We start from the raw sequence: 27531 nt of genomic DNA, 5'->3' as shown, positions 1-27531 counted from the left end.
TCTTTTATTCTGCGTCCAACTACGATAGGTGATAGCCACGGAGTACGACGGTCAAAAGAAGGTGTCTGGCTCTCACAATCGCTTCCGCCGCGTGGAGCTAGCAAAAACACGGCCTTCGAGATTAGCATTTGTTATACCGAGGGCCTCATTGGTGGAGTGTGGATTTTCCCACTATCTTGCTTTGGGTTATGCTTTTGTAAGAAAGGAAAATCTCCTCCATGTTTTAGCACCTGTAGTCTAATAGCATGACCTTTGAGATCTGCTTTGGCTACTTCAAGGATGCTCAAGGGAACCACCATATATACGCTTCCCAGCGATGGCTTCGTGCAGATCTCAAAGGATTTTACTGCGCACAGTCTGTGTGCAGCTGCGATAGGTGATGGCTACGGATTATGACAGTCAAAATAAGGTGTCTGGCTCCCGTTAACGCTTCCGCCGCATGCAACTAGCAAAAACATAGCATTCGAGATCTGCATTTGTTATCCAGAGGGCGTGTGGATTCGGACACTACTTTGGGCCATGCTTTTGGCACATGCAGGAATAATAGCGTCCTCGATCACCTTGCCCCGGGGTTGCCCCGAAACCAGAATGGTGCGCCTTGCACCGCGGTGGTGGCGCACTGCGGAGGGTCAACATCGAGGACAAAACTGCACCCCGTGCAGGGTGCTCGCATGCAGTGCCCCTGGCGCGCAAAACGTGCGAACACGCGCGCGCAAACATTTTATTGTTTGCAGGAGCTGAGCATCCGCGGCAAGCGCTTGAACCTTGTCAAACTGCGTGCTCCGACATACCTGGTTGTAAGCAAACACCAATGGATTTTATCATTAATCCTGACGACCCGTTCAACGAACCTGTTCACTTTCGGCCGCTCTTCACCACATTGTTTTTGGACGAAGTCGATCAGCATGTCGTCTTCGCTGTCAGACGAACTTGAAAAAAAGCTCATCGATTGCGGCAACTAGCAGCGCTTCCTTTCTCATTGCCGACATCTCCACTAGCTAACTCCGTCAACTCCGTTGCAACCGCAGCTATCGGGCCAGAGCGTCCGCGGTTCTGCAGTCGGCAGTGCGCGCGCGCGTCCCGCATTGCTTGCTGGGATTGCACCCTGGCGCACCGCCGATTTTCTCGGTGCGAGACGGGGCAGCAGAAAACCGCTCCAACAGGGTGCGCTTCCGGTGATCGAGGATGGTCGGTGCGCACCGGTGCGGTTGATCGAGGATGAAAGTGCGCACCAAGGCGCCCCGGTGCGCACCGGTGCGGTGGATCGAGGACGCTATAAGAAAAACTACTCCATGTCTTGGCATCTATAGTTTAAGAGCATGACCTTTGAGATCTGCATTGGCTACTTCAAGGATTCTTCAAAGGATGCACCACACATACATTTCACAGCGACGACTTCGTGCAGATCTCAAAGGCCTTGCTTTTTGAATGCATAAGCCAGAAACGCAAAAGACATCATGGATGCCATGTTGTAAGGATATCACGGGCTAAAAGATGTGCTGAAGACAAGTTGGTGTTACCGTAACTCTATCTCAAAATTTCGACTGGCATTTCGAGAAGTGGCGAGTTGGTTCTTTATTCTATGGTTCTGTTCTCTGATCGCGCCGCTCATTTTCCCCGTCAAAGTGCTCAAAGCATAGAGGTGCAAAGCTACCACGGCCCCAGCCACGGTTTTGGCGCTACCAGCAAGCATGTGAAGGTACACGGAGCTTTGGCTGAGCTGGCTGAGCCATGAAGTGCGCTTAGCCGCAGAACACCGGGAGCGAAACTGATCGCACTCCGCAAGCGCGATTCCATAAGATGGCGAATTCGGATATTGGCGTTGGGAAAAGCATCGCCGTGCTTGCAATCGTGGTCGGTTGCTTCACAGTCCTCTGGCCCAAAGTGTTCTATCCAATGATGCAGGCAGCTTTCTCCATGTCGTTTACGGCACAAGAAGGACCGGACGGTAAGCGATTCATTCTTCGCTTCAACACAGCTGCCAATGCAACGTTCAGCTGCCTCGTCTTTTCCATTGGCAGTAGCCACATTTTACACTGATTACAGCAGAAAGCATATTCTATTTGTGCCTGAAGTGTTCAATGTAAGCTTTGTTTCAAGTAATTTATGCACAGTCAACTCACCTTCTGACTGCCTCCCATATATTGGAAACTCGCATACTGCAAAAAGACCGTTACCATTCAACTTTTCCAAAGTAACCTCTTGAGTGTCACGAACTTACGTTGACCTGGCCTTAGAGCCAGTTCAGTTCACATGTAGAGAAGCGTGGATAACCAGTGTATTTGCATGCAGCCACTCTTACAAATTGCGACACAAATACCATGGAGCTTAGCTATAGCTTGCTTGCTTGACATATTGGTCGAAGAACATGTTCGATGCGCGGGGTTCGTATTTTGCGACGATCAGGTGGGCGATACTATCTCCTTCGCGTGACGTAGTGCCCAAACAGCCAATCAGCTCATCCGATATTGCTCAACCAGCCAATCAGAGCGCGTCTGACGGCCAAGGCGATACTATCGCGGAAAGTGATCATCGCAGAATACGTCGCCAGGAGTGTGATAACCACAATCTTCAGGGCTCTTTCTAATTTCAGGACCCCTTACTCTGAACGCAGGGCGTTTTGGCATAAATTGTGAGTGTTAGTGTAAGGTCACCTGCACCCAGCTGACAAAGGTTGCTTTGATTTTACACAAGCGCCAAGCAAAGCAAGGATTGAAGCCAAGTTTTACTATGCGTGCCTCATAATCAGAAAGTGGTTTTGGCACGTAAAACCCCATAATGTGTAAGTTTTACTACGCATACCAGAAAATACAGCACACCCCGCCGCAGCATATCTGCCGCCTTACCTTGATATATGCCAATGAGTTGATTGTCGCTAGTCTAGCAAACCGCAATAACCATTTTCTGGCCAGAAGAACACACATGTCAGGCCTCAATCATTATATTATGGCCTTGGTTACAGTATCGATTACCCGACTTGCGGACAATTTTTTCAGGTACCAAACTTTTCCAGTGCATACTTTGTTAATATAGAAACTCGATGTCTGGACAATGGGCGGAGTGGAAACTTAAAGCACAATGCCCTTAGAAGCCCACATATCTTTGTCTCATTGATAGTGACAGCAATAAATATGGACAGGACCTTCACAAAATTAAAAGAGCTTGAAAGCCAGCTCACACTAGCGATGATACACATGCTAGTGGCTGGAAGACATGCCATAGTCAGCTCATCTGCACAGGCTACCATCTCTTCTGCCGCAGCAGTCATGTAACAGCTTCAATGCTCGAGTGTGTAGTTGAGGCATATGCACATTCTGAGGCAAAGATTGAGCCTTATGTGATGTTATACTGGCATCATGTACATTGAAGTTTTTGGAGGCAGAGAGCAAATTTTTCGCTTACATGTCTGTTGAATTCAGCTTCTTTGAATGAAAGCTCAGTCGTGGGTAAATCTGTAGGTACGAAGCGGACCGACAGCCCTCATGGCCAAAGAGGTGTTTCAAACTGCACTGCGACATGCAGTCACGGTGTGGCCAGTTCCTAAACGTTAAGTAGTCCCAAGTGTACGTTTGGAGTGTAAGCTGAGCCACTGTTACAAATGCTTGTGAACGTGGAATCAGAGCACATTGGAGTAGTTTCATAATTGTCCACATTTTAATTTGAGCATCTCTTGACGATATCAGAATACTATGTACTGTAGACTTTGGATAAACAAAACTTGCTTATACGAAAATGTCGAATAAATGGAACAAGAGTGCCAATTTTGGTTGGCTGCCGATAGGAACAATGTTAACGAAGTTCATTTAAACGAAACGCTTCTTTTTGTGAACTTCGGTTAAAGAGAAGTGAAACCAAAAGTGCACCTACGTTATCAACCATCATACTTCATATCAAACAGGAGTGGGTCGACCTGTATGTGAGACGATGATGCCAAGTATTCAAGAAAATGCAATCAATCAGCCAGAGGCGCTGTCGTGGCATTAGCAGCCGCTGTACAGCGTTCACGTTGCCTAGTTTTCATGTTCCTTTGTGCATCGTGGTGGCAAAAAAAGCGAGAGCACTTGAACGCATAGCTTGTGCCGAAGAAGCTGTGATATTCCAAACAGAGTACAATAACGCCTTTGTTATCGGCAGGGAAGTTAAAACACTCAATGCTCTTGAAATAAAGTGATTTTATTGTGATTTTTGCATTGTTTGCATAAACAAAGCTTCTGATGAACAGAACTTCATTTTCTGCGCCTTCGAGTTCCATTTAAGCAGAGTCTACTGTACATTCCTTAAAACTATTGGGGCAGTGCTAAACAATGGGACAAAAAAGACAGCACATGGGCGCAGACTAACAATTTTTTTTTTTTAATGTGCAGATGGTTAAAAACCAGTTCAGTGTAATACCAAGTAGCCAACCCAAAAACCAGAGGACACAGCCAAGCCACTTGATCAGACTATCTAACCGTCCCGATAATTTTGCTCTTTATCAATTAAACAGAGTGATGGCACACTTACATAAAATGGGCCCCTCCTACAAATCGCGTACACTTCAACAGTCTTGCGGATTCGTTGGTCTTTGGGTTGCCTAAGGATTTGACACTTATCCAAAGCTGGAGTACAACTGCACAAGGCTGCATTAACTGCTAGGTTGCTTCCACGTTCTGTGTTGAGAGACCGAGCAAGTTCCCTGAGGCACCATCTTGTCTGTCCTACATAGTTTCAGCTGCAGAACTGGGGGATTTCGTACACAACAGCAACTGCACGCAACTGCTGTGCGTGCTTCTTTCTGTGAACTTCGCATCTCGGCTTGTTCAGTGCAGAAAAAGCAATGTGAGCTCCAACTCCACCAGCTATTTCTTGAGGCAATGGCTGACCCTATGTACATATGTACGTGCGAGATCACCATGGTGGCCCTCGACTGGCTTGCCTAGGTCCTGTCACATCATATGCACAGCTCCATTAAAAACTTGTCAGCGATGCCCACCAGAACCTCGCTTGTGTTACCTGCTGAAAGTAAGTGCTGAAGTTGTCTCAAAGCTCCTTCCCACTTAGTGATGGCATGAGCTGTTGAGGGTTCTCTTCAGTGCTCTGGTGGCAGAACCGTGCTTCGCAGTCTTACAGTGTGCTGACAAAAAAGGCAAGAGCCTTTTCTTGGAGCACGGGGCGTAGCTCCAGCACACATGATGCTCACCAAAGAACAGCTTGAAGTCCAGAAACTGTAGCTCGGCGTCAACTGCTAGCTCTTCTGTTGTCGAACTCGCCTAGCACTGTGGTGACACCACAAGAAATTCACCTCGCTTTTTCTGCAGTCTCGCCTGTTAACGCCCTGTAGACTGCGAGAAAGTCATCTGCAATGTGGAATACCTTGATTACGTGGCTGTCCAGTGTTTCACATAGTTTCCTGTCAAATTGAGCTACCACCAGGTCGCTCATTGGTGTGAGGCAAGACTTGATGTTGTTAGTCTGCAGTCATGTGTTGTCTTTCCTGTCCCGTCATTTAGTGCTGTTCCAATAATGTCAATGTACCAGCGAACTCAATTTTCAATCCTTCTGCAGTGTATTCCTTGTCGACATGTAATGTTACTTCAGTTCTTTGACATTTTGGGCCGTCATGCACAAGATGTTTGTGTTATGTGTTCCGCCCCGGGTTATGCTTGTACTGGTGTTGCATATAGTAATAGCAGTGCGGTTGCCTTGTTGAAGCAAGCCACGGGCAACACAGGTGGCGAAAGAGAGAAAAGAAAAGATATTGTCAATAATTGAGTGAACTCTAGCTGTGCAAAAGTTTGTGTTGAGTGTGTGGTTGACTGCACGCTTTTGAAGTACCCCAAAATCTGACTACACTCATCAGTTATGCTGCATGTGCTTTGGAATTAATTGTGTGCAGGCTTGATCCCAGGCCGAGGGGCCCAGCCACAAACGTACGAAGCCATGGGCCAGGCCCGACCTCACAACCCAGAGTATGCAAGGGGCCGTGTGAGTATTTCATTTGCACATTCGCAGGCATCACTTGTGCCATTCATGACATAGGATGCTGCTGTTTGCACTGCAGGCATTAAAGAATTTAGCATGTCTGTATAAAATTGTTACCGTTGCAGATTTACCGGGTTGCTGGAACTGTGGACAGCAGTAGCATAGCTGGTAACAACATTTTGTAAGATGCCCTGTTACAATGCATTTGAAGAACTTTAATATGGCATTAGTGTTCTTATTGAATGCTAATCATATAAGAACTGCATATTAATGATTGTGTCGCTACCAATGCTTTACACCAGCAGTTAAGTAGAATATGACATGTCGCTGCAGTATTACTTTTGTGCGTTCTCTGGTTAAGCTGGCCATCAAAAGAAGTGGCTGCCAGTGCTGTTAGTGATGTGCACCTCCCTGGTAACCCAGTGCTCCGCAAATGGTAATACATTTATAGGCAAGCCAGTACTATTGTGAGAACGTTTGCAAACTTGTTCAGGTTTCAGGTTCGTGGGTGTTCATAAAACTCGGCGCTTTTCTGCTCAGGGCTGAGCACAGCAGAGGCAGCAGTGTAGGTTGTCAAATCGAAGAAGGAAGGCTACAGGAGCCGTCCTTGAACAAATCACTTCGGTGTGCTCAGAGAAACATCTGTGCTTGGCACACTCAGTACCGATCCCAGAGTAGTCAGGAAAAGGTTTCTAAGCCTGTCGACTGCCTTCCTCTGAGACACCAAATTTATGAACATTTGGTGAAATGCCTGGGCTAATAGCAAAAGGGATGTGCAGGCAAAGCAATTCCCAGCAAAGCACGCTGGCCTTACCTTGCCTGCAGCAACACCACGGCCATCAATTCCAATCCTGTCAGCTTTCTGGTCGCACCTGCATACCTTGCCTCGCAACTTGTCCCAAGACTTGCCTTTCCTTAATGAAGTTGACATATGAGGGCAGTACAGCTTTCACCTTTTGCTGCACCAAGACCACTGTGCATAATGCAGTTGTGCACTGTAGCAATGAGGGCAAAAAAGTTAAGCAACAGTGACAGCCATTGCCACTTATGGCATGCGCCTGCCAAATGTTGTGCAATCTCCAAAAATTTATTAAGGCATCCATGCATTCTGCGCTGATATCTTGTCTTTTCTATTGTTTGTCTTGCCACTCTGCATTGACTAACATGCTTTTTCACCACGGATGGCATGCGCATGACAGTGTAATTCACAGCTTCCACGTTACAGTGTAAATCGGACGAAACGTACTACTTTATGCGTACTTCATGGAGGACTAGAATCTTGTGTCGCAATCATTGGAACAATATGCAACAAAATACGATGAAACATACTACTTTATGAATTCTTCATGGAGGACTAGAATCTTGTGTCGCAATCATTGGAACAATATGCAACAAAACATGATGAAATATGCCACTTTATGCATTCTTCATGGAGGACTAGAATCTTGTGTCGCAATCATTGGAACAATATGCGACAAAAATGCGATGAAACATACTACTTTATACATCCTTCATGGAGGACTAGAATCTTGTGTCACAGTCATTGGAACAATATGCGGCAAAATACGATGGAACATACTACTTTATGCATTCTCCATGGAGGACTAGAATCTTGTGTCGCAATCATTGGAACAATATGCGACAAAGTGCGATGAAACATACTACTTTATGCATTCTTCACGGAGGACTAGAATCTTGTGTCGCAATCATTGGAACAATATGCGACAAAATATGATGAAACACTACTTTATGCATTCTTCATGGAGGACTAGAATCTTGTGTCGCAATCATTGGAACAATATGCGGCAAAATACGATGGAACATACTACTTTATGCATTCTCCATGGAGGACTAGAATCTTGTGTCGCAATCATTGGAACAATATGCGACAAAGTGCGATGAAACATACTACTTTATGCATTCTTCATGGAGGACTAGAATCTTGTGTCGCAATCATTGGAACATTATGCGATAAAATACGATGAAACATACTACTTTATGAATTCTTCATGGAGGACTAGAATATTGTGTCACAATCATTGGAACAGTATGTGCAACAGTGATCACCCTCAAAAGTGAAGTAATGTAGCTTTCTCTCTCTCTCTCTCTCTCTCTCTCTCTCTCTGTTTGCTCTGCGCTTACTGCTTGATGTAACAAGAAAAACCATTGCATGTCTGTGGCAGCCATTTCCACATCCATCGATGCGCCAGCCCCCTCGACAGGCCGCCAAGACGGGTGGCACCATGAACCTCGTGATGCCTTTGTACACGATTGGAGTGGTCGTCTTCTTTCTTTACACTGTGCTCAAGGTTAGTTGACATCGGTGCATGTCTTTGTCTATACTTACAGCACTTTATTATAAAATCTTGTGAAGGCTTGTGTGTATCACTTGCGAAAATTTAAACTGAACTGTTTTGAACTGACAACAGTCAGTGCTTGGCGCTACCACTATGTCGGTACATCCTCACCGGCTCCACCGGGGATCGTGTCGCAGCTTGGTTGTTCATATACTTCGCCATGGCACAAGAAATGGTTCACAACATCCAAATATATATATATATATATATATATATATATATATATATATATATACAGCCCTGCACAATGAATGAAAATAGAGGTTTAACTCATGCATTACCAGTCTAAACTGATTTAATGCTCTCTTCAGTGCACACTTATTTCAACATTAATATGTGCTGGGAAAGACAGTGTCGTTTCAGTGTGAAATTTTCCAAGTGCGTGCCTTTAACAGTTCAGTACAAACTTAACTTAAATGACAGGGCATTTTCTAGGATATTCTGAGCACAGATATCTGAAAGGAGGTGTTAAAAAATGTAAATTAGAACATTTTAGGTAATTAGCAAAACTATAACTGAAAATTTCCTTGCTGCTAATGTCCACCTAACCATGTAGCCTACCTGCAAAAATGGCATTGGCCTAGATGTGACATATAGTCTTTCTTTTTTTTTTTTACTGTTCTACATATGAAGAACTGGTATATTTCTCGTTTGTAATAACAATTCCCAGTTGACAGTCAGCGCTGGTTCTTGCCCTCTCTTCAATTTATGTGCCTGTCCCAAGTTAGCACTGTTTCATTGTGAATCCTTTTCTATTCCTTTCGGGGGGGCCAGTTGGTATGTAAGAAGCCCCCTGCTCCAGCAGCACCAGACAGTGTGAACCAGGAGCCATGGTCACGTCCTGACCCGCGAGGCACCTCGGGCTTCGGCTCACCAGGCCGCAGGGTCCACCCGGGCGACTCTTCACGACAGACTCCCCTGGGTGAGTGGTCGCACCCGGCTGTCCACTGCTGGTCCACCCATCACTAACTGAAGCTGTTCAAGGTACGCAAATGGAGCGATGGCTCTAAAATGCCGACTTGAAGCTGCTTATGGTGTTACTGTAAGGCAGGCAAGCAAAACATGGACACAATTAGAAGGAACAAAAAGGGGCTGCACAAACATTGACTATCAACTGAAAGGTCACCCAGTAACGGAAAGAAACGAAGGCTACAAAGCGCAGATAAGTTTTGTAGTCTTACTTTTTCCTTGTCAATGGGAGAACTTTCAGTTGACGGTCGGTGTTTGTGCTGTTCTTTGGCAATTACCCCTCAGGTCTGCTAAGGAGTGCACAGAGTTGCCTCATAGCATCTTGTCTCCTGCACTGCTCAGAAACAACTATGAAAGGCAGGTAATTTGGAACAGTATACCATGTGTGCTGGTGAAGTTGAACTTACTGAATGATGAGCTCCTATTCATTTTATTAGTTTGCATTTTAAACACTATTATTTTCCTACTTATTTTCTAGGAAATATTCTCAGATGGCTCCATTTGTGTTCGAACACTGCCGCTAGTCAGTATACAGCTAACATTGACCAATAACGTTTGTGAAAGGTGGGGGCTGTTGGAAGGACAGCGGCATCTGGCATACATTTCTCATGTGTGCGTATGCCTCATTTCTTGCCCTCAGTTCTCCGCTCACACCACACACACTCTGGTCTCAATGGAGTGTGGTGGAAGCATGGAAAAGCAGCACCACTATGCCATTGTTGATGATGAAACGCATCGATTGGCTCCATTTGTGTGATAACAGAAACGAGAAGGAGTCCGAAAAACGCAAGCTTTTCTTCTGGCCATAGATGAGTGCACCAGGAGGGTCGCGGCACAGGCAGGAAAAGAAGATGCGAATAGTGTCATCGCCCTCCTCCAACGGGATATGTTTAGGACAACCAGGAAGATCGTATGTGGCAACAGTCCAGCGTTCAAGAGTGAAAAACTAGCAACATGGGCTCGAGACCACAATATATCAATCAAATTCTGTGCGCCATACCATCCCGCGGCAAATGGGCTTGCAGAGCGTGCTATACGAGATGTGAAACAATACATCAGGATGTACGATAGTTTCCCTGGTGGATGGAAATGCTCTTTAGAAGCAGCTGTAAGACATCACAATCGCTCCTACACCAGTGGCTTGGGATGCAGCCCAAGGTGCGAAGTTTACTTTGTTCACGGATCACCAGGCACTCACTCATCTCTTGAATATGACCTAACCTAAGGGACGTATCGCCAGATGGGTGAACTACTTGCATCTTGTTCAAGATATCCACAGCAATGCTTTATGTCTACTGTGTCCTTTAACTAGGAACGCTACATTTATTTTCAAGGAAATATTCTCAGATGGCTCCATTTGTGTTCGAACACTGCCGCTAGTCAGTATACAGCTAACATTGACCAATAACGTTAGTGAAAGGTGGGGGCTGTTGGAAGGACAGCGGCATCTGGCATACATTTCTCATGTGTGCGTTGCAAGAAATGAGGCATACGCACACATGACAAATGTATGGATACGATATCTGAGCAATGTCTCTTGTCAAAATTTTTTTTCATTCGTTTACGGTACCTCTCCTCCTGCGATTTTTGTTTCCTCTCCTCGACGATCTTGAGATTTTCTAACAGAAACACCTCACATTATGGAACAGGTGCAGTCTTGTACCAGAAATGTCCAGAAGCATTTGGCCGAGAAAAGCGACATGTAGTAGGCTACTACTTTTACACCCTCAAGCCACCTGAAGTCAACTACACCACTACTGAAAAGGAAGCGCTTGCTGTCCTTAAAGGAATTCAGTACTTCCGTACGTACCTAGAAGGTGCGAAGTTTACTTTGTTCACGGATCACCAGGCACTCACTCATCTCTTGAATATGACCCAACCTAAGGGACGTATCGCCAGATGGGTGAACTACTTGCAGCAGTTTGATTTCACCATCTCCCACAGACCTGGACCCCTTTTGACTGATGCAGATGCATTGTCTAGACTGATGATACAGGCCAACAAAGAACAATCGGAAGAAATAAATGAAGTAAAATTGTGGGAAGGCACTGAACAATTATTTTTTATGGCAGGTTGCTATCGAGTCCCGCCAACGCTGGTTCCCAGGGTGCTTTATTTGTACCACGATAGCCCAGAATCTGGAGGACACGACGGATTTCGGCGCACCTACAACAAACTAGTCAAGATATTTACGTGGCCTCACGTGAAAGAAGACGTCAATCAATACATTCGTTCATGCCACATTTGTCAAGTCAACAAAGTGAAATATAAGCAGCCTACGGACGCTTATATTTGTGCTTCGATTGGAAACGTTTATTACCCCAGGAGGGGTTAGCAAAAGAAACCTGGAAGGGTGAAGCGGTATGAGCCTTCGAATAGAAGATGAAGAAGCGCGGGAACCGGGGGGACAGAAAAAGAGAAGAGGGAAGTGAGAAATAAGATGTAGACGAGATGGACGCCAGTTCAACAGCAATGCTTTACGTCTACTGTGTCCTTTAACTAGGAACGCTACATTTATTTTCAAGGAAATATTCTCAGATGGCTCCATTTGTGTTCGAACACTGCCGCTAGTCAGTATACAGCTAACATTGACTAATAACGTTAGTGAAAGGTGGGGGCTGTTCAAAGGACAGCGGCATCCGGCATACATTTCTCATGTGTGCGTATGCCTCATTTCCTGCCCTCAGTTCTCCGCTCACAGCACACACACTGGAGTGTGGTAGAAGCATAGAAAAGCAGCACCGCTATGCCATTGTTGATGACGCAGCAGCACACGCATGGCCACCATGACACTACCGTGCACCACCCCCCCCCCCTTTCAGGTGAAGTGGAAGAGCTGAAGCGGCGCCTGGCACAGACAGAGGCACTGTTGCAGCAGTTGCTCATTCGCCAGTCGGGCGGGGCTCAGCCAGCGAGCACCAACATGGGCCATTCCATCAACCTGCTTGTCCGCGAGCTCTCCAAGGGAAGTCAGCAGACGCCTCTGCATGAGCGGGTGAGTGAGGACATCAGTAATTTGCTTTGTTATATCCATGGTCATTATACTGAGCTTTGGCTAGTTACATCTTGTTTTTACCCTGCTAACTAGCGTGTTGTCAAAACCCCCATCAAGTTTGGCAAAGCTTATTTATGCTTGTGTCAGACAGCCCGCATGCAGATTTAACATGCTTCCTTAGTTTTCTTTCTGCTGCACAATTGTGACCGCAATCTGTGGCTGGATGGCCAAGGCTGGTGTGGCCAGCCTTCGCTAATCCTGCGGTGCCTGCATGCACGTGGCGCACATTTGCCACTTTCAGGACCCACCACCTGATCATCGCTTGCTGTGGAGCGCGTCGTGAAGGCGACCACTGCCACATTTATTAAATAGTGCAGATGCAAAGATGTGCAGAGCAACAGTAGCTGCGGCCAGCGCAAGTGATGATGGAACACCCATTCGCGGCAGCTGTTCGCGTGGCAGTCTTCTTTGTCAGCAGCGTAGCTAATGCCAATGATGCTACAGTGCTAAAAGGACATATCGTAGCCTTCTATACAATGGACGACCTGGAATAGGGCTTGTTAATTTTCCCTCTCTCTCTCTCTCTCTCTCTCCATGCACTCGCACAGCACGAGGGCTTGCGGCATCGTCGGCCAGCACATCAGACATCAGAGGACGAGCCTGCCTGCCCTTGCGGTGCACCACTGAGCAGAGAGTCCTGCCAGGGTGGCTCACAACCAGACTCCTGCTCGGACGGAACGGCAGACAGCGGGGACGAAGCGCTGCCGCCACCGGACAGCGAGGCTGTTGCCCACTAAGCATCCCACGGGGCAGGAGAAACGCTACTCACGGCCCGATTTGAGGCGAGGCAAAATTTACTGTCTCGGCACCCGACGTCAACGAGACAGGATGGAGCGGCTATCGCCTTCCTGCGCACTCAGTCCTGCAGAATCGGAGTAGTTCGCTTCAGTGCTGCTGGACAGCAGAGGCTCCATCTGCACTGGCCTGGCTGCCACTCGAGAATGCAGCAAAGGACAACAAAAGTGCACTAGTTTTGGCATGCTGAACAAACAGTACAGACAACAGGACTACGGGAAGACAACAACATAAGCGCTGACTATCAACTAGTAGTTTATTTGAGCAACAGAAGTGTATGCAAGACAAAAGGCGGGAAGCAAGTAAGATATCCTGCAAGAGGAAGAGACCTTTTGTCTTCGCTGTTTGTTCAGTGTGTCGATGTTCAACCAACTAGCCTAAACTAACACTTTTATGCTAATTCGGGCTGGTTTGTACACATTATAGCAAACTGTAGCAACAGTGTATGAGGCAAAACAAACGAAATGGACAGACATTCGTTTGTTAGTCTGTTCACGCCATTTGTCCTGTCCCATGAACTGTTGCTCCACTTAGCTATAGCAAAGGGCAAGCCCACGTGTAGCTATCTTTGGAAACGAGACAAAGCCAGCTTGGAAGGCCTCATATACAGTGGCTGTTCCATAGCAGAGAACCAGTTTGATGCGGTCATCAGTGCAGTTGAACTCGATATGATGAACACGGATTTAATGAATTCAATCAATCTATCAGTCCTTCCTTATTACCTAATTGTACATAATTATTTCATTGTACATTTAATTGTACGTAATGAAGTACGTCTAAAATTTGGTTGGTCACACTTTATTTGAATGAGTGTTCTAACACTATAATTAAACCATGAATGTGGGATCCAAGCCATATTGTTTATAGCGAAGCAAATTTGTATTTGCACAAGTGTCAAAATATTACGCAGGACAGTAGCAACAAAGCCAAAGTGCTCACAGAAGTAACAACACCACTGTGTTGCACTGGTGTTGCAATTATATTGCACAGACCTGACTGCAGATTTGCTGTTGCTGATTTTCTTTTGTTCTCTCATGAAGAATACTGGATATAACGAGCAAAATTTTCCGCAAAATGCTACTTTGTTATATTGAAGTCTAACTGTACCACCTCTCCTCCAGTACCTCAACCATCATCATCAATGTTTTATTAGCCTCACCATCACTACCATTATCATCTACATTGTCATTATTATTAGGACAACATGTGTCAACAAAGATGTTGAAGTAGGACTAACATGACACAGGTAAGCCAGCACCATTGTGGAAGGCTTACAATATGGCTGTTGAGTGCTGTACTGATTGATGTATGCGACTTTCCTTTGGCAAGTGCTACATTAGTTTAACTTACAATTGTGAAATATGCAAGACGCAAATGTGAAAATGCAAGATGTCACTCAAAGAAGCTAAGTGTTGATTTGGATTCCAAGCATTTTATTCTGTTTTTAGTCCAGGTCTAGGAATTTCTACTACACGTGCATTGTTCTTGTACATCCAGGTAGCTTGTTCAAGTGAAGCTTACTGAAGTGCATGCAAATGTTAAAAGTTTGGAACAAGCTATACTTCTCTCATCGGTTCCTGGACGGTGAGAACAGCAGGTATTTAGTTACTTAATTTGTTTCTCTGGTGCAAGAGACTACGCCCCATAACAGCTCTTTCATTCAGACAAATATGTCATTACACATGCGCAACATGGCATACAGTTTGACCAGCTCAACCGCATTGGCGAGTAAGTCTCAGTGTCAAACAACACATTGCATAAATTTATTGTGCATTTTTTTTCATGCCTCACCATGCTTTGTTGTTTCGTTTTCAGACCAAGATTCATACAGCATGCTCTATGGGCAAGCACTTATTTGATTCATGATTCTTATTTATGTTTTTGTGGTTTATGCATTGCTATTTATTGTAGTTACTCTGTACACTTCCAAAGAGAGGAGGTTTGCAGGAAGTTCCACTATCCTGAGTGCCAAAGCACCTGTTGTTGTGAGGGAAAGCCACACTTGCTGCTTGCAAGAGCCATACCCAGCACACTAGCCATGGATGGTCGTTTGATCTGGTTTAAGGAGACCACAGCACACTTGATTATAAACGAAATAGACTTGAGCATATATATTTGCAGGGTCCTTTGCTGTGTGTCGTATAGTGGTACCATCTGTCAAAACACGTGGTGATCAGCAAAACTGACAGCGAAGCAACAGGAACTAGTGAAAAGCACTCATCTGGCTTTCTTCCTTCCAATAGAAGAAAAAGGAGAATCAAATAAGATAGAAAACTGTGTGAGTTGGTGTTTATACAGTAGAACCTCGTTGATACGATCCTGTTACGTATGATTTCTCAATGCCAACATTCGCAGTCGAGAACACAGAAAAATGACCCAATTGAGTTATGCTTCATTTTTACCGGTTCGTGCATTTCCGGAAAACACGGCCTTTCAGCACTAACGTTCAATATGCTGGCAAACTGCGATGGTATGATACGTTTTCTGGCCACTAGATCCCATGTAAACAAGAAAACGCTCTACGTGTGCTTGATCGAGAACAGTAGCCACCTGCTGCATCAGCTTCCCCACAATGCTCGCCAGCTGGTCTGTATCACGTGAAAATTTCGGTGCGCACCCAGTTTCTTATTCCTGTACCGGCAAATCTCCTCCCAGGTTGTTGCACGCCACACTCACAGCTGTCGCTGCCAACCAATGAATATATTGTGATAAGCATCTTCACCTATCTGTTTCACTGTTTCACAGCGCGTGGTGCCGTTGAAGGCTTAATTAATAAACGCATTTAATAGGCAATAACCCAAACGCGGCACCATTCCCTGCTGTAGGCACCACGATGTGAGCATCACATTCCACTCCCGCAGCAACCGGCACAGCCTACCAGCTCAATTTAACCCCAACAACACACAGGCATCCTAGGGACATATGAAGGATGTCCCATACGAGATTTTATGGAAATCCTAGGGATGTCTGTGATTAATCCCGAACACTACCCAAGTGAGATAAAAAACAACCTCCCGGGGATGTCCCAAAGTCATGTGTCATGTGGTACTTGATTGGGATGTTAGATGTCTCATTTTTTCTCATGTACTGGACTGTCACAGAGGTTTTTAACGTGAGAATGAGGAAGAAGGGCAAGTGTAGAAGGAGCACACTGCATATTTTACTTGATTTATATGGTCTAAGATTTTAGTTCTCTAACATTGGACCTGCCAAGGAGACCCCATTAAAAAAATTCGGGAAGAAACATTCGTACAGAAAAAAAAAACACTTTTATTTTGGTAAAAGCAGTAAACATAAGTATTAAATAGACGACTACTGTGAACATCAAAATCAGCACGCTTAATTTTTAAGTGTTCCCTGAGCCCTCGCAATGCATGGGATAGATGCATAATTGACAAACTATTCAGATAAGTGTTCCACAATGCTTGTTGCATTACAACTGTATGAATGGACAATGAATGAACTGGCAAACATTATGTTGCAGTAAAAGGAAAAAGGAATGAGTATTATAAAAATTATTGTCAACACCTTTAAATTATGGTATCGCAGAATGGGTTTCTTCATGCTGAGTGGGCCTCTGTTGATCTCTCTGCTGCCACCCTCTCGGGAACATGATGAAACCATCACATGCCTGCTTTTTTTATGTCTTTCAGAGTGGCCCTGAAGTAAGTGTCACGGGTCAGGCTGCCTGCACACACATAAGAACATGTTTCTTTTTTTCTTAAAGTATGCAGGGTATCTTTGGGTTGGAAAACAAGAACTTTCACAACCATTACTGCCTCTTGCTTGCTCAAAATTGCTGAGTAATGATGCCCTGGGTGGTCATACATTATTTACATATAAGACAGTTTTAGAAAAGCATACAAGTAAATGTAGACACAACAGTAACTGCACCCAGTTGTCTCACAGTAACAGGTCCTATGCTGGCCTCGCGGATCGCACTTGACAAGATCAAAGCGTCCTCTATCCAGCTAGATGATAGGTCGAACGCTGTTGAACATTTAAAACAAACTTTAATTACACTGAGAAAGTGAAAAAACACACAAAACGTTCAGTTTTACAGCCCATAGAAAAGTGCCGATGGGGCGAGTCTGGCCATCCCGCACTTTTTCGAAGCATGGTTTCTACCCCCATTGTCGTCCTCCAGGCCCAGGAAACATCACCCGACACCTCGGAGCGTCGTCACTGGGTCACTTCCAGGAACCAAACGAAGGAAGCGGTTCCCTTCTCTCGCACACAGCTCGGAGTCCACAGGGGGTCAGCGAAACAAACCAATAAAAGAAAGGAAGGCTCGCTTCCCTCTTGAAAGAAAAGTCCGGCTGCACGTCCACAATGTGCAAAGAACACTGCCTGTCTGGTGTCTTCCGTTGTTAGACACCACGAGTGTATCACGGTGACAGCAAATGCACAACTTCTGTTGTTGGTGGGAAGAATGTTTTTATGACCCCGTCTTTGGCTGTTTTCAGTTCGACCTTGTACACCCTTCCATCCGCGCTGGCCAGGCTTTGTGTAATCTCTCCGATGGGCCAGTCATCGCGGGTTGCTTTTTTATCCCTGAGTAGAACCATGTCACCTTCTTTGAAGGCAGGCTTTGCTGCTTGCCATTTTCACCGTTGCTGCAAAGTAGTGGCATACTTTGTGCACCAGCAGTTCCAGAAGTCTTCAGCCATGTTTTGCGCTAGTTGCCAAAGTTGTTCGTAGTGGTTGCTTATGTCTAATTGCCCAGTTGTTATAGATGTGCTTCCATGTTTTTGGGTTAAAAGTGTCACCGGAGTTAGGATGGTGAGATATTCCGGGTCAGACGAAGTGGGAGTTATGGGCCTGTAATTAATGATGGCCACAACTTCTGCCAAAAAGGTTGCAAGAATGTCATGCGTGAGTCATTGATAATGTGACTGCGTGAGCATTGAGTCAAGAATGCGGCATGCAGTGCCGGTCATTCACTTTGGATATTCATTCACAAATGGATATTCACGAATATCCATTTGCAGCCGTTTCCTGTGAAGAACTTGCCTATTTGTGAACAATGAATGCCGTCTGCGCTAATTCCAAGTTCTCTGCACGCTCCGCTAAAATTGGTCCCGCAGTCGGAGCGTATTAGCTTGACGGGTCATCGCACTGATAGGAACCTTCGGAAGGCACTAATGAAACTCTACGTGTCCATTGATTCGATCAGCTCAATGTGCACTGCGCAAATGCTTAAGCAAGTGCCCAGTGCTTGCTGTTTGAGACACCACCTCTCGTTCGGCGAGAGGCAATCATCCAGGAACTGAAAACATCAATTCCAACATTCGTGAAAGGAAGATCTATGCTGATTCGGTCTGCCGAAGGTCAGCCATCTTCTGGTCATGAAAGCACCCTTGCAGCCTTTTGCATGAGATGCATGCCTCCAGCACGGATGAGATGCACTGTTTACCTCCGGCAAATCAATACCCAGCAGCTCGTATGGCTCCTTCTGTGATTTGTCGGCCCTGATGTTGCACGCATTCATGGTGGTGGCGCACGAGAAGTGTCGCGACATGGTGCCAACCCAGCATTAAGAGAGGGTATTTCCCATCATCCGGAAGATCACCTCTGTCCAAGCAGCTGCCGACACGTATCAAGCCGTTGGCGTCTCGGAATCGGTCAAACCTTCGAAGCGAGCTTATCTTATGAACTTGCTTTCCTCTCTGGATACAGCGTATCTCATCAAAAAAATGCGTCTTCTGTACTGCACGAATGACAACGAACCTGGCTTTGGAGAGCACCTCAGCAGGAGCCACCTCTTCTTCTGACGCGTTCTTTGCGCGACGGACAACCTGGATCAGACTTGCCACCACATAAGTTAGAGATTTCCACTTTGAGAACCTATAAAAGCATTCAGCTCCGAGTCGCTGTCGTTTGTTCACCTCCATCGCCAGAGTGCAGACTTCAGGGTGTGTTTCTCGGTCTTCGTTAGGATTTAGGAGGGTGAAACCCGTAGACTGTGCTTCCTCCTCTCATCGTGAGATAAAGTCAGGTCCGCACTACCACTTGGTGCTCTTAAAACTGTCTCGTTGGAATCATGCTAGTGGCTTGGTCTGCTGGATTTTCTTCTGTGTGAACGTATTTCCATTGTTCAGGTTGCGTGCTGCTCCGTATCGACCGCACCCTGTTGGCCACATACATGCAGAACCTTGTTTCATTGTGTATGTAACCCAAGACCACTTTGCCATCCGTGTAGAACATGACCGAGTTCAGCTGGAAGTCCAATTCTCATAGTATGGAATCGCCATTTCTACAGCAAGCACCGCTGCACGCAACTCAAGCCTTGGAATGGTGTGTTCTGGTTGTGGAGCAAGCTTGGCCTTTGCCATGACCAATCCAACGTGTCTGTTTCCTTTCTTGTCGGCCGCAAGTAGGTGTGCCTCCGCTGCAACGGCCCTTGTGGATGCATATGAAAATACATGAATGTCCCTACTTTCAGCTTCAAGCATTGAGACTGGCGCATACATTTTTTGCACGTGAAGATGGTGTAGTGCCTGGAGAGAGTTCTTCTACTCCTCCCAGCTCCTCTCAGTCATAACCCTTCATCACGACATCACGGAGGAGGTACTTGCCTTGAACATTTATTGGAGCCACAACATCTAGTGGGTTGTAAAGGCTGTTGACGGTCGACAACACTCCCCGCCGCATATTTGGCCTGTCTTGAAGAGGAGCCCTGAAGATGAAGCTGTCGTTGCCTATATCCCACAGTAGACCGAGACATTCTCTGCATAAGCGACGCGTCTGTGCCAAAGTTCTTCAGACCCTGGGCGTAGTCCTCTGGAGAAAATTCATTCAGTGCATTCTGCCTATTCGGCGCTATCTTGTACAGCCTTATGTTAGCTGGGGTCCTTGATTTTCGCACAGCTGGCAGCTTGTCGAGTGGCGGGAAATTGTTGCTTGCGCACTACATAGGGGATCTTGTATTTCGCCTTGCACGTTCGGGCTCCGGTTGGGTGTTCGTCCCCGCACAACTTACATTTTGGGGTACAGCGATGGTCTTCTTTAGGGTTCGCAAGTCCGCAAGCCAGGCACGTCTTCATTGTGGGGGTCGGACACACGTCCTTGCGGTGTCCCACTCGGCCGCACTGCTGGCAAGCGTCAATCTGTTTCCTGTAGAGGCGGCACAGTTTCAGGGTGACTCAGTATCAGACGAAGTACGGTACCTTGGGTCCCTGGAACACCACAATCGCGGTGGTCGTGCTGCCAATCCTCTTTGCGCCCACTGCTAGCAGGTTCCTGTCATGGACGATGTTTCTATCTAGCTCGTCGGCGCTCGCGTCGATGGGGATGCCTCTGATGACGCCCTTTATGGTGTCGTGAGGTGCTGTGCAACATGCGCTTAAAGGTTTGCCTTGAATAGAGATTTCCTAGATTTTAGCGTACCTTGCCGCATTGTCTTCGTTCGGTGTACTGACGACCATAATGTTTTGTTGCGTGTTGGGGAAGATGATGTCCGTGGCACTTTCCTCGCTTGTAATCTTGGTCGCGGCGAGTATGGCCACAGTGACAATGGTGGTGCCGGTCTTGACGATGTCCAGTCCCCCTCTGGTTCTGATGACTATCTTGCTTTCTTCCAGTGGCATGGCTGGCATGCGTGCTGCCTTAATGATCAAGGCTCTGACGTTCTTGTTGAATTTCGATTTCGGGCTTGTTTGACTCCTGCCGGGGGTCTGCTGGCGCAGCCTCGAGTTCTAGGAGGAGGTCTCCAAGCTCTTGCAGTCTGGTATTATCCTGGTAAGATATTTTCCGGAAGTGTTCCAGGCACTTCAGTAGCTCAATTGCCTCAGGGCGCCTAAAGACGTCGTCTAGCTGTTTCCACACAACGTTCAAGCCTGTTGTAAAGTCATCGATGTGCACTGATTTCAACCTCCGAGCCTGATGTGACGATTCAGGGCCAAACTATTTGATGAGAAGGTCGAGCGCTTCCTGGGCAGAAAGTCCTAGATCTCTGATGACATTTTTGTAGAATGACTTCCAAGCGTGAAAGTTTTCAAGTCAATCATCAAACTTAGTAAGACCACTTGAAACAAGGTCTTTGCATCACAAGAATTTAAGGACAGCGGCTAGCGCTGAGCTTGAACTGCTGTGTGCAGGGGCTTACACAGGCAGCTGCAGGTCAACTAGTAAGTACATAGGACAACTCGTAGTTCCGGCATGCTTTGAACTTGGGTTGTTAAGGGCAACATGGTAGTAAAATGGCTGCTTATCAGCTTGCTGACACATCGAATTATTCACAGCTGTGTTGACTCCCGGCGACGTGTGAGCATTGTTTACGTCACCGCTAGAGTTGGTAACAGCCACCTCAGTAAACACAAGCGCAGCGTTGCGTAGGGTTTCCTGTTCATTGATATAGCCCCTAGTTTGCTGCGTTAGGTCTACAGAAGGGAGCGTGCGCATTCCCTCCCCACCATCCTGCTCCACAGCTGCCTCGAACGCAATCGCCTGTGCATCTGCAGCTGCCGTTTCTTTGTCATCCTGCAAGATATCCAACTCAATCTCAATTCTTGCCTTCTCAATGCGCATCATGGCCTCTCTGCGACAAAACTCTGCTCAGGTCCAAACGGCTTGTGCTTGCACACGTGCTTGTACGGCAGCTAGGATGATTGTTGACAAGCCTTATCATCGTGAGCTTGGAGAAACACTTCAGTGGGCCGATAAAGAGTGCTGTGACGTCTCTTACAAGTGATCGCATTCTCATTCTGCAGCCTTGCCACACAGTCTCATCACGATCTGCATCGATTGCTTTCTGAAGGTGTAATTCCTGCCGGATTTCAGATCTGTTCATTTTGGTGAGAAAAATAGCGTATCTGGTGGCGACGTGCTCATAGCACGCATAGCTTGCACGAAGCTGCATTGCGGTGCTGTTAATGTCTTCCTCTTTCACCCATGACACTTTGGTAATAGCGATCTCCACGTTCTTTCAGGCAGCATCTACTCTCTGACAGTGCTCTTCGCGGTTCATTTCATGCGCTTCTTTAGTTTTCATGGAAAACGTAGTTGCTCTTGGTGATCAAATGTTTGTCGTGGAAGCATCATGCTCTGCTGTCAGAACTTGAGAGGTTTCAGGCATCAGCTTGTCCTGATCCGTTTTGCCGTGCGTGCTTCACGACTTATCCTACTCAAAGCGGACGTATGTAGTAAAGCCTGCTAAGCTGCACGATGAAATTTGAAACAAGCCCACCTTGTCGTTGCCCTGTGTGCTGTCAGCTGCTCAACTCCTGGGCAATGCTGTGTTCTTGCAGTAGGCGAATGTCATGGTCAAACCGGAGGTCTTTCAAGGCGACGTGTCCCACTGTGGTGGATGTTGAATTGGCGGCCGATGACAGTCAACTTACTTTTTTACTAGCTGGCCTAGTAAATCGCACTTGATGGGATCACAGTGTCCACTATCCAGCTAGATAACGGGTTGAACACAGTTGAACATTTAAAACAAACTTTAAATCACACGGAGAAGTTCAAAAAAGGAAGGTAAAAACACACAAGACATTCAGTTTTCCAGCCCATGAAAAAGTGGTCCTGTCTTTAGGTCTGGTGGAGTAAGTCTGGCCGTCCTGCATTTTTCGAACCGCAGTTTCCATCCCCGTTGTCGACCCCTATGCCCGGGAAACATCTCCCAACACCTCGAAGCGTCGTCACTGGGTCACTTCCAGGAACCAAACGGACGGAGCAGCTCCTTTCTAACGCGCAAAGCTCGGAGTTTGTGGGGGGTCAGCGAAACAGAAAGCAATAAAAGAAAGGAAGGCTTGCTTTCTTCCAGCTGCGCGTTCACGATGCACACAGAACAGGTGCTCTGTAGTTTATCCTCAGGTTATTCAGGAACATTATACACAATGAAACATTAAAAATCAACAATGAGAAATAAAAAAGAATGCAAGGCAAAATCTTCCGTAATGAAAGATAACGTACTACACATCAGCTTGCAGATATTTAGGTCACGGGACTTCTTGCTTTTCACTCTGAACCAGCAACATTCCAAGACAGCAGGCTCTTGAGGATGCGAGATGTTAGTTGCTGTGCACTTTCACCTCCTTTGGTCATATGCTTTTTCTAGGAGAAAAAGTTCCATGAAAATTTGAAAGAATGAGTTAGCTTAAACCCAACATAAGATAACATCCGATGGTTTAAGTGCAGCAAACGTGGGAAACCTTCAGGGTAAAGGAGTGGTGTATATACCATTACTGTTTCGTATACTCTTAAAAGGGGTGCTTAGTGTGACAAAGCATGAAAAACAATAAAGGCAGTGTTGTGTCACTGCTCATAATGTAGCAGAGTAACAACATTTATATCTGTAAATTATACACTAACAGGCATGCAAGTGGGCATATGACGTTGTACTTCATCAGTCACTGCTCCACTAAATAGTAACTGCCGGCATGTCAACACATAACCTTCACTTAAACACAGAGCATCCCTGAAGGTATGAAATGTGAACTTAGGCAACAGCAAATCAAAATTACTATTGCAACCTTTTCTTCACTGTTGGCTTGAAGCTCTTCATCATATCTCAATGAGTCCTCTACAGATGAAACTGGCTAGCCAGGAATGTCCGCTGAATGCAGAGGTGCATCGTCCACTTTCTTTATTAGTTCACTAAAGTACTGTGTGTGCGCCTGTTAAGTAAGCTTGGTGGCATTAAGTGCAAACAAAATTTTTTCCATGAAGGCTAAAACAAAAAGAGCATTTGTGAGCATAGTAGATGGTATGCTAACACAGTCAAGAGCCACACAATAAACGTGGTATGCTTTAAGAAGCTCACATTCTTAAGCTGTCACTCCCCCTACCATCACTAGTCAAACATGAAACATGGAGGTACCCCCGTATTCAAAACAATGAAAGGGTAAATGGCCACCTGTGTCTGTGGGCAGCGAAGAGTGATGTTTATGCATCCTGTCTGGCTGATGCAAGTATCAAGAGCCTGAAATTTTAACTCACTTATGGTCACCGTTCAGGCGCATTCATGAAATGTTAGCTTGCAGTTTTTTCCAAATAAATTAGCGATTAAGTCTACAGCGCAGAAAGGCAGGTGTACAAAATGTGAAAATGAGAACACAGGGACAACATTCCTGTTCTTGTGTCAGTGTTTTGCATACCAGTCCTACTCTACAACAAATTCCTACCCACTTGCACAGTTTTTATTTTCCATGCACCTCGCCAACAGGACCATAAACACACTCCACAGAAATGAATTACATCTCTTCCAATCCATGACTGAAGTCTGTTAACTGTATTTTTATTTCCCAGAGGCTCCATAAGCTTACTGTAGGTGGAGGTCAATACCCAGATTTATAGAAACACAGTGTGCAAATTTCGAACCGAGAAATTGTAGATCTGGCTGTGACATGTTTGGCTGAGGCGGCGTTGTTGGTGCAGGGCAAAACTGTGCACCTGGAAAACCCAGGAAATATAGGAGCAGCTGTACGATGTACATTTTCGCAGTTAATACATTTTTCTCCCCATGCCTTTTTTTTCCCCAGGAACGTATGAACGAGGTTTCTACTGTACGTGTTTGTGAGAGGCACGAAAAACATGGGACAGATGGAAAAAAAGGCACACGCTCCCTACACGCCCTTTATGTAGAGTAATAGAGCTTGATAGACACAAGATTTCAAACAAAAATCAAATTATTGGAACTACCTTGAAAATCTTCAAGCTAGTACATTCTTCTTTCTTAAATTGACAGTGTCATTCTGGCTATCCTGCTTTGTTTACACACACTGAAATCACGTGACTGCCGCATCGTATAAGGGAAAGGTGCTGCATGTTCCTTCATTAAACTTCCAGCTACACAATTGCGTATTTTCTTTTCATCAATCTTTTGTTCTTTGCGTCATTCACAAATATGGAGAAGCAAATTTTGGAAGGACTTCTCTGTGCATTGGCCTACGTCGATTGTTTATTGTTTATCGCAACAATTATTGATCTGTACGCTAGTGATGGCTTCTCCCCATGTGTGGATGGGTTTTTTTTTTTTTTTTTTTTTTAAACACTGTGACTGCACTTGGTGAATGGAGGCATGCGCAGTGTGTGGAAAACAGACATGCAAGACCTGCTTCCTTTGCAAGTGTACAGAGAGACTCCATTATCTGATGTAGACTGTTAGTGCCAGACCAAGCTGGCAGCAGTGATTGCTTCTAGTCAATAGTTCTATCTAGTCTCGAGTATAGCATTTTCTGTGAAAATGAGTAGAGGGAACTCTGGCGTCGGCGATCTTGCAGCTAATGCAGGAACTATGGGTAGTGGCACACAGCTTTGTCAAACCTTCGTGCTTGTGGCTTCAGATGTGCTTGTGGCCGTATTTATTACATTTTTCCTTTCTGACTTTTCAAGCAGTCATGTTTTCCTGATTGCATTAAGGAAGCAAGTATATCTGCATACATATATAATCATTGCAAATTGTTGCATTTTCGTTAAAGAGTGATCAAATTACAAAGTCTCAGAGCCATTTGAAGCCAGAAGAATGAACTTTAGGCAGATCCATGTAGTATTGCGCCATCATTCTCAGGTTGGCTGAACCAGCACACCTGCAGCTTCCATAGAAACTGTAATGCCAGAGTTCATCCTAGAAATTTTCGTAGGAGAGTCTATGGTCTCCAGCACTTCAGCCTTTGGCTGGGGCTGCGACATTTCCAGCTTTGATTGCAAATCACAAATGAGCGCCTACTCTTCGAACTGGTGCCAAAGCCCAGCAGTAATGCACATTGCATCAATCAAAGGGAACGTAACTGTGGCACTGCTTAACCTTTTTTGACAGCCTGTACATGGGACAGTGAGGCAGCAGTTCTCACAATCAAGCCAAATAGCATACGTGCACTTGCTCAAGTTGTCACCTGCAAGCCTGAAGTTTTGCTAGTCTCGTGATACTGTAAAGAAAGCGCACATTTCTTTCTATTTCATAAATCCTGAAACAGGCTACGTTCATAAAAAGCCAGTCTTCGTGGCAGTGTCACCTTTTCGTGATACATTGCAAGTGCAACGTGCAGGTTGGGTATTTGTCCTTTGTTGTGGTTGAGGTGATGAACTTTATTTCTAGGGCATTCAGCCTCATATTGTCTTCAGTGTGCCTCCTGTTTGTGTTTCCTTCGTGAGGAAGTTTCTCAAGCCCAACGTGTTTCTCGAAACTGCCTTGCTAGTCAAGATATATATTCACTTTCATATTTTGAAAAAAAAAAGGCCAATCCAGAATAGTTCCTACTTTTTTAAAATATACATAGGGTACATTGCAGATATTTTTATTTATTTTTGAAGGTCTTCATTGCTGCTGTAAATTCGGACTTTTCGGTTTGGTGCTTGTAGAAGTTCAAGAGATTCAGACAGACATGTGTGTGCCTGCAAGAATGCTACAGGTGTCAGTGATACGAAGAAGTCTCTCTATCATGTTGTTTGTGCAGTGTTAACATTCATTCCAAGTTCCAGTGTGAGCGTGTGCACGTGAAGAAAGCCCATCATACGTTGTGTGCATGGAACTCGTCGAGAGTTGTTCATGAAGCTTAGCTCAATAAAAGCTAGGAAAATAAATGAATACTAAAATTCAACTTGCATTGTCTTTTGTCTTTCTCAACTCTGCATGCATATTGCATGAATACTCCAGTGAAAACACTTTGTTTATGGGACATCCAGATAATTTCCTAATATCTGTGCACCATTTAGGAGACAAACAGGACATCTGTTTGTCTCCTAAGTGGTGTCCAATATAGGATATCCTACGAAGGATCAGTGATGCACCAACTATTTCTCAAGTGGGGAGGGGTAAACAATGAGCTATCGAACCCACCTTTCTCTCCGTCTCTCTGTCTCTCTCTCTCTCTCTGTGTGTGTGTGTGTGTGTGTGTGTGTGTGTGTGTGTGTGTGTGTGTGTGTGTGTGTGTGTGTGTGTGTGTGTGTGCGTGCGTGCGTGCGTGCGTGCGTGCGTGCGTGCGTGCGTGCGTGCGTGCGCATATGTGTGTGTGTGTGTTGAAAATTACTATTGCATTAAGAGAAAGAGCCAGTAAATGCATATCTGCCAGTTAATTTTTATTACCAGCCAGACACATAATTATCAGTCAGACATGGTGGACCAAAAATTACTTCAATATATTCCCTGAAATTATTGAAAATCTCTAGACGATGAAGTGACAAAAGGCAATTAGTACCTGACAGAAGTCCCTGACACCACACAGTAGCAGCAGTACCGCAGTTATAAAGATACATTTGCTACAATTTTAGTAATTCAACAAATAATTGGTGTATATGTTTGAGTACAAATGTATCGCTAGTTAAGGCAATTGTATAGTCGAAGTTGTACACATCAAAGCAGCCAACATAAAAGACTTACAATATTCATAAGAAAAAAAAATGACAGCAGATGTTTGCAAACTTGCAGAATGACAAACTAATTTCCAGCAAAGCTGT

The 27531-nt window shown here is 45.4% G+C and overlaps 1 protein-coding gene across 1 annotated transcript; it reads left to right on the top strand.

Moving 5' to 3' along the window:
* Positions 1-1366: 1366 nt before the first annotated feature.
* RIC-3 (RIC3 acetylcholine receptor chaperone) lies at positions 1367-26675 on the top strand. Its single transcript, XM_050167514.3, has 6 exons — positions 1367-1948; positions 5876-5964; positions 8145-8270; positions 9093-9240; positions 12110-12282; positions 12891-26675. Exons 1-6 carry the CDS (start codon positions 1801-1803, stop codon positions 13077-13079), a joined length of 873 nt encoding a protein of 290 aa, XP_050023471.1. The 5' UTR covers positions 1367-1800; the 3' UTR covers positions 13080-26675.
* The last annotated feature ends 856 nt before the right edge of the window (positions 26676-27531 follow it).

Source organism: Dermacentor andersoni, chromosome 11 (assembly GCF_023375885.2).
Source record: "Dermacentor andersoni chromosome 11, qqDerAnde1_hic_scaffold, whole genome shotgun sequence".
Taxonomy (NCBI): Eukaryota; Metazoa; Arthropoda; class Arachnida; order Ixodida; family Ixodidae; genus Dermacentor; species Dermacentor andersoni.
This window is presented reverse-complemented; position numbering and strand designations above follow the sequence as displayed.

Excerpts from the sequence above, each read along its gene's own strand:
- RIC-3 (XM_050167514.3), top strand. The coding sequence starts at position 1,801 with ATGGCGAATTCGGATATTGGCGTTGGGAAAAGCATCGCCGTGCTTGCA. Across the intron at positions 1,949-5,875 it reads GGCACAAGAAGGACCGGACG|GCTTGATCCCAGGCCGAGGG; the intron begins GTAAGCGATTCA and ends AATTGTGTGCAG. Across the intron at positions 5,965-8,144 it reads CAGAGTATGCAAGGGGCCGT|CCATTTCCACATCCATCGAT; the intron begins GTGAGTATTTCA and ends TGTCTGTGGCAG.